Raw genomic sequence first — 13513 nt, forward strand, 5'->3', positions numbered from 1 at the left:
TGTTATAAAAACGTTATTTTATTTATTGTATATACTTGCTATTATTTCAAACGTAATAGATACAATTATACTCTAAAAGTGTATCATTACTTTTACTAATAAAGCTTCGGCAGAGATTGTTCTAAAAAATAAGAGCAAGCCAAATAAGAAAATTAAATTGAAATGTGTATGGTTTTTTTTATTTATAAATACCAATTATAAAATACTTTCTGTGCCATTGTATTGTACAGATTGTTGTTCTTTCTTTGAACTACATTTTTGTTTCATATTAATATTTGTTAAAAATGATTTTGTTAAAGGACTAAAACTCGGTGATCCGTTTATAAAGACTATTAGGTTTGCAAAATAAACAAAGATTCGGCGTGGAATCTTTTATTTTCATGATCATCTCATCAGAGTAGTCAAGAGCATTCATCTGCACATTCATTATTGCTTGTAGTGCCTGCTGAAAGATAAGACAAATTTAAATTAAAATAGCATTTATAATTATTCAAATAATAAATTGACTTTTTACATATTTATTTAACATGGATTTTACTATACCCATTAATATTGAATACATTTTTCCCATACAGAGGGTTCTTAAATTTTTAGTAAAATAAAGCGTTCATTCTTATTTCGGGTATACAAATAAGAATGATTTCAAAGCGTGAATACTACAGAGCTAAACGTTGAATTCAATTGGATTGAAAAATTTTTTTTTGTAAAATGCAGTCAATCGATTTAAATAAATAAAGTGTATCAGCTAATTCGGAAAAATGTATTTTTAGTCATTTACAACTTTAGTTTTATCAGCTAAAGTTGCTTGCTCACTTAACCATTCATTATTTGTGTGGTTAGCAATGATGCTTGGCAAAACTTTGTTGACCAGTCTTTATTTTAACGAGAAAAAATTAAAGTTATTACAGACAGTAATCAATTTGATCAAATAAATAATCGTCGAACTAAGCCCTTGCTGCCTTATTTGCTTCTGCTGCCAAACCAATTTGGAAAGAGCTACAAGCGTTTTCTAAGGATTGATCGAGGATTTCGCATTGTAAACCGGCCTATTTAACGGACTTCCCGAAGCCATTTTGATTAAGAAGCACGAAATCGAACTGTCAACGAACAATTACTGTGATTGACACAATTGCAGTTAATACACAAACAAACTGAGTTATATCAATGATGTTAGAATAACAAGATACGTAACGACCATACATTTTAAACAATGCACCTGCTTTTTTGACAGCGGCCGAAATCGAGAGCGTAAAAGCAATAAACAAGAAAGTGTAATACTTGCTGGATGATTTTCGGGCCGATATCAATTTTGGTCTAGGAAACGAATTTACTTAGTCTTCAGCTATTTCTTTGTAATATGATCTAATACAAAATTATTTAAAAACTAATGCTGCGATTATTATGGTTTCTACGATTTTTTTATGAATACACCTTAGTTAAAAACATCTAATACTATTAATAATATGGAACATATGTGAGCTAAGCTAGTTTTCTAAATATTGTTTTTCAATATATTTTATTTATTTATTTCCAATCATCAATTATTTAAATATTTAACACAGGAATTATCACTGTTTTTTTTTTTTGTGAGATAGAATGCTGAGTTTGACTTACTTCTTTTGTCTATCAGCTATCACAGACCACGTGCACATATACGTACACAATTATAATATAGTAATAATAATAATAATAGTATAGTAAAATAAAACATATTTAAAAATTAATAGTTTTAAAATAAATATAAAAATAATTTAATTGCAAAATTGACTTTAAAAATATATTTTATGAAACATATTTAAAAATTAATTATTATAAAAGAAATATAAAGCAAGAGAGAATGCTATAGTCGAGTTACGTACTCGAGTTACCCGTTACTCAACTATTGGAAGTTCAAACGACAAATTTCAACATTTTATGGAATATCGGCAGAAATTTGGGAAAAAAATAAAATGAAATAACTTTAAAATGTTTTTAAAAGTGTGGACTTGAGAGTTTTGTGGGGTTTGTGGGCGTAAGATTGGGCTTGACAAAAAAGGTGGCAACATTTTTAAACAAACTTGCGCTACGTCTAAGTCTCTGGACTTAGTCTGCGTGCAACATTATAGCTTTTGTAGTTCCAGATATTGTGGCCAGATCGACTCGGCAATTGATCCTGATGATCGGAAACGTTTCCTTCTGCCTGTCACATACTTTTCAAGGTACTTTTTATTCTACGAGTAACGGGTATATGTTAATTGCAAAATTGATTTCTTTAAGCACGTCGTGCGGACATACACCTGTATTTATTGATTTGTATGATTTACACTTTTAATGGAAAAAATTTCTTTATAACATCATTAGGTATTTAATTTCAAACAATTTAACAAATGTTTCCATTCATGTTTTATTTCTTCAATAGTTTCGAAAATAGGCATACATTCTGATGTTCACTAAAATAGCACTGTTAGGAGAAAATGCAACAAATATTTGTTGCCTATCCTTTGTTGGCTATTACAGCCTGACACCCACGCGGCATGGAGTCCACCAATTCGTGGCACCGATTGGGCGGAATCTGAGCCCATGCATCCTGCACAACTTTATAAAGCTTAGCCTTAGAAGTCAGGGAGTCATTTGGTTTTCGATCGGTTTTATATCGAAAGATTGTGCTAGACCCGGCATTACGTCTATTTCATTTTGGGTAAGCCAATTCTTAGCCTCATTGCTCGTGTGTTTAGGATCATTATCCTGTTGCAGTGTCCATTTTAAGGGCATATTCAATTCAGTATAATACAGCAAAACATTAGTAAGTATATTTACATAACATTTTGGTCCAGAATACCACCAATCATATGTTTGGGACTCATACCATTGTATGAAAAATAAACAGAGAACAGGATTTCACGTCCACCATGCCTGACAGTCTTGAGAGTGTGGCTTGTGTGGTATGTATGAAAAATAAACAGAGAACAGGATTTCACGTCCACCACGCCTGACAGTCTTGAGAGTGTGGTTTGTGTGGTACTCCGTGGTTTGACTGACATACTGTCTACAAGATATCATTATTTTCGACTCAATGGTCTAGAGACTGATTTGGAGACTCTCCAGTTTAAGTGGGTTTTGGCGAGGTTCAACCTTTCTATACATAGGTCTTTGCCTAACTGGGGACACCTTTCGTAGGCTATTTCATAGTTTCTCATGCACTGCTATTTCAATGAACACAGCGGTATGTCATTGTCTTTACCAAATTTTCGAGGCATGCAGAGTTTTTCATGGTGGCAATCGATATAAAATAACATAGATTTAAAGTCTAGGTCTGTTTCTATGGTTCGAATTCTTGCGATTTCGACCAACTAAAACAAATATTATATAATGCCAAAAAACTGCTGCATAGATAATTAAAAAAAAAACAAGGTCAATTCGTTTCCTTACCTTTAATTTGCCAATTTCAGTACGTAGAAGTATGATTTTAGTCTCGCCATTGATTAAAGAATCTCTTATGTTAAAAATTTCGTTTTGAAGATTTACAAGGGTATCGTCGAAATTGTTCAATGCATTTTTTTCGCTAAATACCCTCGATCGCATACCCAACGATGTTTTTCGTATCTGTATTTAAAAAGTGTTTGAAATATGTACATGCGCACCGATATACACACTTGAATACAATAAGAGGTGTATAGGTATCTGGCATGTTCTTTTTTTGTAATTTGAAATAATATAGAGAAACAATGACACAATTTGGATCACGGTATCTATTGGAGACAAGGAATACATTCTGCAGGGATAGTTTTGATAGTTCCTTGGATCCCAGCATTCATATGGACATACAGACGGAGATATGTACATACATACATATGTTGTCAGTTACTCAAAAAGTGACGGACATAAAATGTGGAAGGTCTTCCTATGAAATCTTTCGTCGTAGTAAGAAAGAGATACCTATACACTTATTATTGTGCCCATAGGTGTGCACGTGTCATTCATTAGGAATCAGAGTAGACTTCCTTATATACCTGATTTTTAAGAGTTGAATCAATGTGAATGGTAGACGTCTTCCTAATCAAGTCATGCGAATCTTTAAAGTTAACGGATCCTAAGATCCCGCTCTCTACAAAAAAGTTTGTTGCTTTATCAATGTTCGAGTTTAATGGTTGCATTTCTAATTTTTTATTGGATTTAAAAGAGAGTGAACGCGTCATCCAGCTCAATGTGGAAGTAGATACTGAGTACTTTAATAATTGTCTGAAAAGTGAAAGGATTTGTCCTTTGAAGAAGATAAACAATTTTAACATTGGACTTATATACAGAGGTGGTCAAAAGTATTTACACGTGTTTTTTTTTTCAATTGTCAACTTTGATCGCTTATTGCTGCTGCTTTTGTACTCAGAAACGAACATAACGGTATTTGTCGCGCTTCTACATCTATACAGAAGCAAACGAAAGAAGTGGAAAAAATAACTGTTCATGGGCTAAAAATAGAAGCATTGAACTGATGCTTGTCTGTTGTCAGAAGTATTTACACACAATTTTTACGCGTCAAAATTATTTACACACAGCTTTTTAATTGATTTTTGTGTTTTTTATTAAATTTAAACGAAATATTTTATATTATTTTAATATGTGATTATGTTAAGCCAACTAATATCTAGTTACTCCGCCTTTGGCTTCAATGACTGCTTGGAGCCTTGCTGGTATTGACCGGACCAAGTTGTGCGCAAACTCAAGAGGTAATTTGGACCACATTTCCGTAATTTCGGCTATAGTTTCATCGCGCTGGCGATCTCTTTCAAATGTCCTCTGACTCCTAACATAAGCCCAGACATTTTCGATAATGTTCAGATCGGGGCTTTGTGCGGGCCATGGAAGTACCGCCTGATTTATGTCTTTCAAGAACTTGGTTGGTACTGGAGCATTGTCCTGCTGCAAGATCCAGTCATTCGTGGAGAACAGTCTATTTCCTGAAGTGAATGCGTGCTCATTTAAGATATCGAGATATCCTGTTTGATTTGGTGTACCCTCTATTGGTACCATGTCTCCAAATCCATAGTAGCTTAAACAGCCCCAGGACATCACCGTGCCACCACCAAACTGATTGATTGGCTGGACCAATCCAGTACCAGCATTAAATTTAAATCTCGGCTCGAAGTTCAACTGATAGCTCCTTTGTTTTTGCCATTTTACAAATGAAATGCTTAGTTGTATCTAATTATTTAACTGTTAGCAGTTAGTTTAAGTTCCAATAAAGCGATCAACATCAACTAGAACTTCACTTACTCAATGCAAATCAAAGACTAATCTTGAATTTGCACTGTGTAAATAATTTTGACGCGTAAAAATTGTGTGTAAATACTTCTAACAGACACGCATCAGTTCAATGCTTCTATTTTTAGCCCATGAACAGTTATTTTTTCCACTTCTTTCGTTTGCTTCTGTATAGATGTAGAAGCACGACAAATACCGTTATGTTCGTTTCTGAGTACAAAAGCAGCAGCAATAAGCGATCAAAGTTGACAATTGAAAAAAAAGCACGTTGTGTAAATACTCTTGACCACTTCTGTATATCATAACACATACGGTATCACATTTGTTATGAAATATTAAAGGCCGAAGACCTGTTCACACGCTTCTTACTCAGCTTCTTTATATAAAAACACGACTACAGCAAATATTGGAAACAATACCTAACCCATACAGAATCTAAAGATACTTATTTTATGGTTAAGTGATCGAAGATAGCACCAGTAATCATATCAATAGTTCTAAATCTATACACATTATGCCCTGTCTCCACTAAATTACCTGAAATCTTTATGTTGGAGAAATTGCTCACAAGATTTATTATGAAAGGGATATAAGACTTCGATTGACATTCAATTTAATTGCCTTATTTGCAAAATACCAACAGCACTAATATGTGATTGGCATGTACTTGCACAATAAATATAAAATCAGTTGCTGGTAGGATTTTTGCTTTCATTTATAATTTGTTGGTGATTTTTTGTGGGAGGCTTAAACATTATTACGGATAAAATAATTACCTCTCTTCATTTCGACACATTTTTATTATATTTCCATAGCTTAATATCTATTTTAAAAAGTATGCCTAAAACGTTTAGATTTTTAGATGATGAGAAATTGAGTTTATATAAAGCTTATTATTAATAATAATTTCCAAAATATCGATATATTTTCCTTCGTGCTAAGAGCCACCACATATAATATCGATACAATTATCGCCGACCTTACATCAATAATTTTTAGTTCGTATATATAGGTATAGACACCAAGTCAATCAATTTGCATAGGAAGTTAAAGAACGTGGACGTTCGAATCTATTCGCAGCATTCCCGAGCATTTCTGAAAAAAGGGTAGCTCATGAAAGAAAGCGATGGCAGACAGATACGCTTCAGATTTGGCTCTTGTCGTCGTTGCGCAAATAACGCAAACTATTGGTTACAGCTGCACTCTAAGTGCACCCTTGGAGTTGTTGCAAGACATATTGCAGAAGTTTGTACAGGAATTCGCGCAAGACATGCATGGACAAATGGAGCACGGTAAGTGGTAAAACCAACGCAACCGAGCAGATATTAAAATTAAGGAGCCCCGAGTATATATAGTTGTTACTTGTAGAGTAAAAGAGTAGAGTAGAAAACGTTTTTAGCCTTATAAAGAATACATGTATATTTTTGATAAGGATGTTTGTGTGTGTGTCCGTCCGTTTGAACGATCTCGATTGGGGAGTATAAAATCTTTAAAGTTATGATTAAGCATGCAGATTCTATAGACGTCTATTTTGTGCCAAGTTGTTTAAAAAGTTACTACGACATTCTTATGCTAAAATCCTCCCAAATCTGTCACGCCCATCGAACTTTAACCATCTGAGTACAGAATATATGATAGGCGAGGAATGTTGGAGTTTTTTGGGTAAAGCTACTAAATAGATTTATTTTTAAGAGATAAAAAAATTCCTATTAAAGCCAAACAGAAAACAAAAAAGGATAATAATATTTATAAAACAAGATAGAATGATATAGTCGAGTTCCCCGACTCAGTGGGGGGACTCAGATACCCTTTACTCAGCTAGTGGAGGTGGGATCGAGAAACTTAAACATTTTCTGGAATGAAAAAAAAAAATATCTTAAAAGTGTGGTCGTGAGAGTTTTGGGTGGTTTGTGGGTATTGGAGTGGGCGTGGCAAAAAGTTTTTTTTGACGGATCTATAGAAATGTACAATATATATTTAAAATTGAAAAATATCACCTGTTTTAAAATGTGGGCGTGACAGTTTTGGGCGTTCATACGGACGGACGGACAGACGGACATCGCCAGATCGAATCGGCTATTGATCCTGATCAAGAATATACAGTGGTGGAAAAAATAATAGAAACACGTTGGTTGAATCATTGATTTTAAATTTTGTGCTCAAAACGAAAGTAATTTTTTTTAATCTTTATTTTTTTAAATTCATATATAAGTATATTTTGCATTAAGGAAGAAAAATATTTTTTTCATCTGTATATTAACTAAAAATAATTAACTTCATTTTTGGCGCTTGGAAAAAATAATAGAAACAAAACTCTTAAAACTAAAAAGCGTGGGAAAGCATCCCCATATCATGATGTTACCTCCATCATGTTTTACTGTTTTTTTTTTTGTGTCCTTTGGATCAAATGAGGTATTTTTTGGACGTCTGGACGTATTTTGCCATCAGATCCGAACAAATTAATTTTAGTTTCATCAGACCATAGAACATTATTCCAGTTTTTACGGTCTAGGTGTCGCTTTGCAAAAGACAGTCTTTTAGTGATATTTTTTTTACTAAGCAGTGGAACTTTCCTAACCGAGTGTGCCTTCAAATTCTTTCCAATTAGTCTATTTCTTATTCTTCGACTTGACACTGATGTCTGGAAAGTATTTTTCAGGTCCGTCGACTACATAAGGATTTTAAGGATAAAGGATTTTTTTTGGATGTTCGAATCAAAAGGTCGTCGAACTTTTGGGATGTGGCTCGCTTCCTGCCCCGTTTCTCCTTCGTATCTTTATAATGAATCGCGGAAAACACTTTTTTTGCAGAGCAGTGCATTATTTCAGCAATTTCCCTTATTGTTTTTCCTTCGTTTTTTAGTTTTTTTTATAATATCTCGTTCTACAGGTGAACAGTGCACTCCGCGCCCCATTCTGAATATAAATGCTGAATTCATTCAGAGTTAACCATTTTTTTTTACATTTACTTATTATGTGCTAAACATACCTGAAAGTATTTAAGATATTGATTTACTTACAAAATTAACAGGGAAAAACTCAAACAAATCGCCACCACTGTATATACTTTATATGGTCGGAAACGTTTCCATCAACGAACATAGTACCCTCATTTACTCTACGAGTAACGTTTATACAAAAATATTAGATGATATCAATTTATATTATTGATTATAGCAAATCGGATCGAGCCTAACCTTAAGGATGCACGCCTCAGTATAAAAAATCTCAGCATAAATGTTCAAGAACTATTGGACTACATAGGTAATGTGGAGCCTGTTGGATTTATCCGGGATGTACCGCAGTTTCCCATTGGAAAATCCGTAAACATGAACTTCCTTAAGCCTGGAAACGCAGAAACTCTAACCCGACCTGTCTACATATTTGAGTATTTGCCACCAATGCAGGACCCTGAACTGCGTGAAATTCAGAACGAAGTTCAAAAAGAATTTTCGGAAAAGCAAGAGTTTTGCTCAAATTTAAAAAGTGTGGCCGATAAGTTGGGCACCAGGCACATTGATTCTATCTCCCCTAATGCGGTCATGACCTTCCAGCCAAATGCCTTTGACTTGGATGTTGGTCGCTCAGTCCGCGAAATGAGCAGCGTTGTAATGACAAGCGGGGGATTCATAAGTCCAGCTATTGAAGGCAAGCTACCCGAAGATTTCATTCCGGATATAGTTGGTAGGACCTATCCTTATACCACAGATTAAAAGATTTTTATGTATCGGTGTTTTTAGAAAAATTTTTAGGTTTGGATGCACCTCTTTCATCGTCGATAATTGTAAATCCGGTAGAAAACTCTCCAAACCTGGCTATTTCTGATAGAGAAACAGCAGGAAATCCACGAAAAATCATTCCCAAGCAATTCTCAGAAACTAAGATCACACAAAATGCTGCATTATTGACAAGTGCGCATTTAGAGTCTTCAATAATATATTCGTCTAACATCCATCCGATGTCAACAATATTACCTGCTACAACACCTAAGAAGTACAAGAAACAGAAACATGATTTAATATGCGAGACGGGCAAAAGCGAACAGATAATTAACACCTTTGAAAAATCTCAGGAGAAGTCCCAAAGAAAAGCGTTAAAAATTTATCAACAGACCTCAATGAACCAAAGTGACACCTCAAGTAACCAATTGCAAAACATGAAAAAGTCTAAAAAACGATTCAATCGAGGATCATCCGACAGTAATAAAAAACATTTAGAAAAAATATTCAAAAAGCAGTCCAAACATAAACAAAAGGATCATCAACCGGACATTGACGAGTTATCATTTTTGCAGAATTCTCAAACTTCGAACTGTCTTGCCATAGAAGCTAACACAAATACTGAAAATGCTTTACAAGCTGATATCCCTAGTCAGCCACTTACAGCAATAAGCCAGATTGAGAGTAATTTTCAAAGTTCAATTAATCCAGTGCAGCCATGTGTAATTCAAAAATCGCCAGTGCTATTGCCAGCAAAAAAAATCGCATCAGAACCAGAACGAAGTAAATTGGACGTTTTTAAGAAAATTTCTAAGCCACGAACATCACGGCAAGATGGAGCGATTGCAGTACCTCCTGGAATAGGGTTATGTGTATTTGGAAGCACAATGACTACTCCGCCATTAATTAGTCTTCCATCTGGGACTACTATAACGCCTACACCTTCACTTGGTCCAAATTCTGAAAGCATAAACGTTTCGAGCATGAAATTCAACCCTTGCGGTATATTTGATCGAACTATACCTTTAACTAAAGCAGACGTTGAAATGTCAATTATTGATCCGACAAAGCCAAAAAAGCGAGGTCGCAAACCTGGCGGGAAAAATGTTATAAAACATACAAATTTTGTATCGCAATCTTTAATTGATTCGGTCGAACAGAAAAAGTCAAGTCAAACTATTACACTACCTCTAGCATCATCTCCAGTGTTAATTACACAAAGTTCTTTAAACGTATCTCCGCCAACAGAACCTCTCAACTTGTGTAATACCGAACAGGCTTCGAATGATTTTTTGGAAAACTTGTATGCAAAAGTTAAAAAGGAAAAAAAGAAGTACAAATCAAAATACGATACATGCATACCAGAAAATTTAATGAAATTCAACAAGGGCTGTTCTCCTGAAAAAACATCAACACTGAATAATTCTATTCGTGCCACCAAACAAAATAATGATATACAATGTCCAGATAAATTTGTAACTGTTTCCAGCGCCTTATCAAATGCATCAATTTACCCTGGAAATCAAACTGGAATGGTTCCGTTACTTCCACTATTGCAATTTCCACCACGACCTGGTCTTATTCCTACTGGGCCCGGGCTTTTTCCTGCAGTCACTGGTCTAGTCGGTTTTGGGAATCACGGAAACAAAATCCCTATTTCACCGTTCATAGAGTATTCTGGACCAGAAGGATCTGTTGCGGATACTGTTCGTTGTCCATCAATTAAAGATTCTACTGGTACGTAAAATAAGATATTTTTATATTTTGCAAGCATCTTAACTTTTAGAAAAGAAATGATCATTAAGAGCATTTAACTGCCGCGGAAACAATGTGAAATTAAAATCGACTTACAATTAATAACCCTTTAGTTTTGGAACATTTTTTTCTATATAATAAAACAAATTTGTTAAATTATTTTAATTATTATAAGTACACCACCTCCTTGTTTATTAAATTATTATATAAACGGTGCGTCTGCTTCTGCATTAAAATTTGAAGTGTACTTTAAGCAAGAGTAAAAAAATTCGAAAATGAGACATTCACTAACGCCAAATTGTAATGCATTTTTTGCCGTCCGAAACATAAAATAATATTCAAATTTATTAACGAAAATTTGTTTTAGTTACTGATACTGATAAATTTCTGAGCCGTCCTTCCACGCAAACTGACTTGCAAATGGATCGAAACTACTGCAACGTTGCTCCATTGATACCCGACTCTATGAAATTTACTGACCGTAAGTTTAAAGGTAAATATATTATTAATATAAAAATAACTTATTTGTAACTGTAGGTAAAAGCGTATCTTGTGCCAGCACTTGCTTTGAAAAATCATCTGCACAGGCCACAAGCAAAATGAACACGAAACCACTTAAACAGGCATCTGGAGATCCTGATGATCCAATTGAGGTTTCAGATGATTCAGATGAATCATTACACAACACGCAGATGGTTCAAAGAAAAACCCCAATATCATCTCCAACTTATGTTAGAACCAGCTTTGCAGAATCACAGCCCCCCTCGTTTATTTCAGCTACATCTATTGGTGAAGACAAATCCAACATGGAACTAAGAAATCTTGTGTCTCTAAGCTCTAACGAATCAATTAAAAAATTAAAAAAACCTGTTAAATTGAGCTTTCCCGATGTAAAAAGCGTAACGCACACGCTATCTCCACATTCATCATTTCCGCAATTTAATTTGCCAAATTTTATGGGTGGTGACAAGTTCAGTTTAGCTGGGGGCGCAGATCTAATTCCTTTGTCGAGAATGAGTGGTTCGGCAAATTCCACAAAAATAGCTTCTTTCAGTAGCTTAGGTGGAAGCAATATTGTACCGAATCAAATGAAAATTTCAGAAGAGCACCGTATTTTGTCTACATTTTCTAACTACGAAGATATTACAATAACACCAACTGGACCAATGGCGTTGGAACCCAAAATACGCAAACATCATAAAAAGCTAAAGAAAGTGAAGGAGGGGAAAATTAAAAAAAAAAAAGAGAAAAAAGACAAATCAAAGAGAAAGGATCGGATTGGTTTACCATCTTTTAAATCTGACCGAAAAATAAAAGCCACTGATAAAAGGCAAAAAAAAGAAAAGAAAAAGGATAAAGATAAGCAGGTTGGTGTCAATTCCTTAATATAAAAAAAAATATATTTTATTATTGTTTGTGCTTGTGTCGTGGTAACGTTTACACAAACTCATTTAAAAATTGCAAGTTATTTGGAAAACATTTTTAAAACAGTAAATTTGTTGAACTTATTCCGTAAACCCAAAATTAAATTAAAAAAAATATATATATATGTAAATATGCTTAGGACCAGCTTAATCATCAAAATCTTTCAAAGTCATGTTTATACTTTAATAAATAAATATTTTAGATTTTAGTCCATATACCAGATGACACAGAAGAATTTACCAAGGTGCCTTTACCTAGTAACGTTGAACCTGTATTGAAATCAAGTTCCATGACAATAAATCCACCGTTAGATGCCACAAGTGGAATGTCTCCAAAGTTACACCAGTCTCCAAATCAAATACCAAAACTTACACTGAAACTTAGCGGAAAATCTACATTAATTTCGTCTTCAGAAAATGAGTTGTCACATGCAGGGAAACTAAAGCAAACAACTATTTTTCCGTTAGAAAAGAAGGAGCGTGAACGGGATAATTCTCCGGAGCTTGCTCGTTTTTCCCCATTGGTAACCGGGCCGCCTAAAAACAAACCATGTACGGAAAGTTATTATTCGATTACTAATATACAATTTAATAGAACTATATTATTCCAGCTGATACACTGCTTTTAGGAAACAGTTCTACGTTAGTCTTACCAGTACCTGCCCCAATAGCGCTGCGTACCGCGTCACTTCCTGTTAGTCAAACGTCATCTAATTCTGTCGGTTGGTTATTAAACCCTAGTAACAGCAATGCTGCCTCTTCCACGCTTTCGGCTAGTTCCGTTCTATTACCACAACAGTTGATGTTGGCGCCTGGTACGATAATGAATAACTGTGTACCAGTAATAAGCAATAGTACAGGAACAGTGCCAAAAAGTGGATTATGTAGTTCTCCCCTAAATATATCCGAAGAAAATGCAAATGCTATGCAAATTACGGAATCAAGTCGTCCATCGTCATATGTTGACGCCGAGGGTAACCGAATATGGATTTGCCCCGCTTGTGGAAAGGTCGACGATGGATCTGCGATGATTGGATGTGACGGATGCGACGCTTGGTATCATTGGTATAATTGCACTGAGCTAACTTTATCCTACTTTTACTTAAAAAACGTTTATTTTAGGATTTGTGTTGGTATAACCTTTGCACCGAAGGACAACGACGATTGGTTCTGTCGTGTTTGTGTAACAAAAAAAAGAATTCACGGGTCTGAAAAAAAAAAAAGACGAAACAAAAAAAAGTGACTTCTAATTATTTAGAGTCAAGTTTGTTTATTTATAGTTTTATTATACGTTGTTTTTTGTACGTTTACCTTGACAACTATTAGGTTTTTCGGTCGTATATCAAGTTATTACCTTAATAAAATTCGCAACACCAAA

The 13513-nt window shown here is 34.5% G+C and overlaps 2 protein-coding genes across 16 annotated transcripts; one reads left to right on the forward strand and one right to left on the reverse strand.

Moving 5' to 3' along the window:
- Positions 1 to 157: 157 nt before the first annotated feature.
- On the reverse strand, positions 158 to 5758 carry LOC26526214. 11 transcript variants are annotated; one of them, XM_026983395.1, is made up of 4 exons: positions 5658 to 5754; positions 3990 to 4218; positions 3409 to 3582; positions 158 to 445 (listed from the first exon to the last, which is right to left on the reverse strand). In XM_026983395.1, the coding sequence occupies exons 2-4, from the start codon at positions 4173 to 4175 to the stop codon at positions 302 to 304; spliced, it is 504 nt and encodes a 167-aa protein (XP_026839196.1). In that variant the 5' UTR covers positions 4176 to 4218; positions 5658 to 5754; the 3' UTR covers positions 158 to 301. The 11 variants fall into 11 exon arrangements, 10 of the variants coding, with proteins under 10 accessions (XP_026839196.1, XP_026839193.1, XP_026839192.1 ...); XM_026983392.1 differs by having other exon boundaries at positions 5608 to 5753; XM_026983391.1 differs by having other exon boundaries at positions 3990 to 4240; positions 5608 to 5753.
- A 414-nt stretch (positions 5759 to 6172) lies between these two features.
- On the forward strand, positions 6173 to 13513 carry LOC6555810 (transcription initiation factor TFIID subunit 3). Of its 5 annotated transcripts, XM_026983233.1 has the most exons (9): positions 6173 to 6250; positions 6319 to 6530; positions 8415 to 8921; positions 8978 to 10693; positions 11079 to 11192; positions 11249 to 12078; positions 12339 to 12687; positions 12747 to 13200; positions 13258 to 13378. In XM_026983233.1, exons 2-9 carry the CDS (start codon positions 6365 to 6367, stop codon positions 13376 to 13378), a joined length of 4257 nt encoding a protein of 1418 aa, XP_026839034.1. In that variant the 5' UTR covers positions 6173 to 6250; positions 6319 to 6364. The 5 variants fall into 5 exon arrangements, with proteins under 5 accessions (XP_026839034.1, XP_026839036.1, XP_001982727.1 ...); XM_026983235.1 differs by lacking the exon at positions 8415 to 8921 and having other exon boundaries at positions 10446 to 10693; positions 13258 to 13513; XM_001982691.3 differs by having other exon boundaries at positions 6194 to 6530; positions 13258 to 13513.

The sequence above is a fragment of the Drosophila erecta genome, unplaced genomic scaffold (genome assembly GCF_003286155.1).
Source record: "Drosophila erecta strain 14021-0224.00,06,07 unplaced genomic scaffold, DereRS2 tig00000294-arrow-arrow-pilon, whole genome shotgun sequence".
Lineage (NCBI taxonomy): Eukaryota > Metazoa > Arthropoda > Insecta > Diptera > Drosophilidae > Drosophila > Drosophila erecta.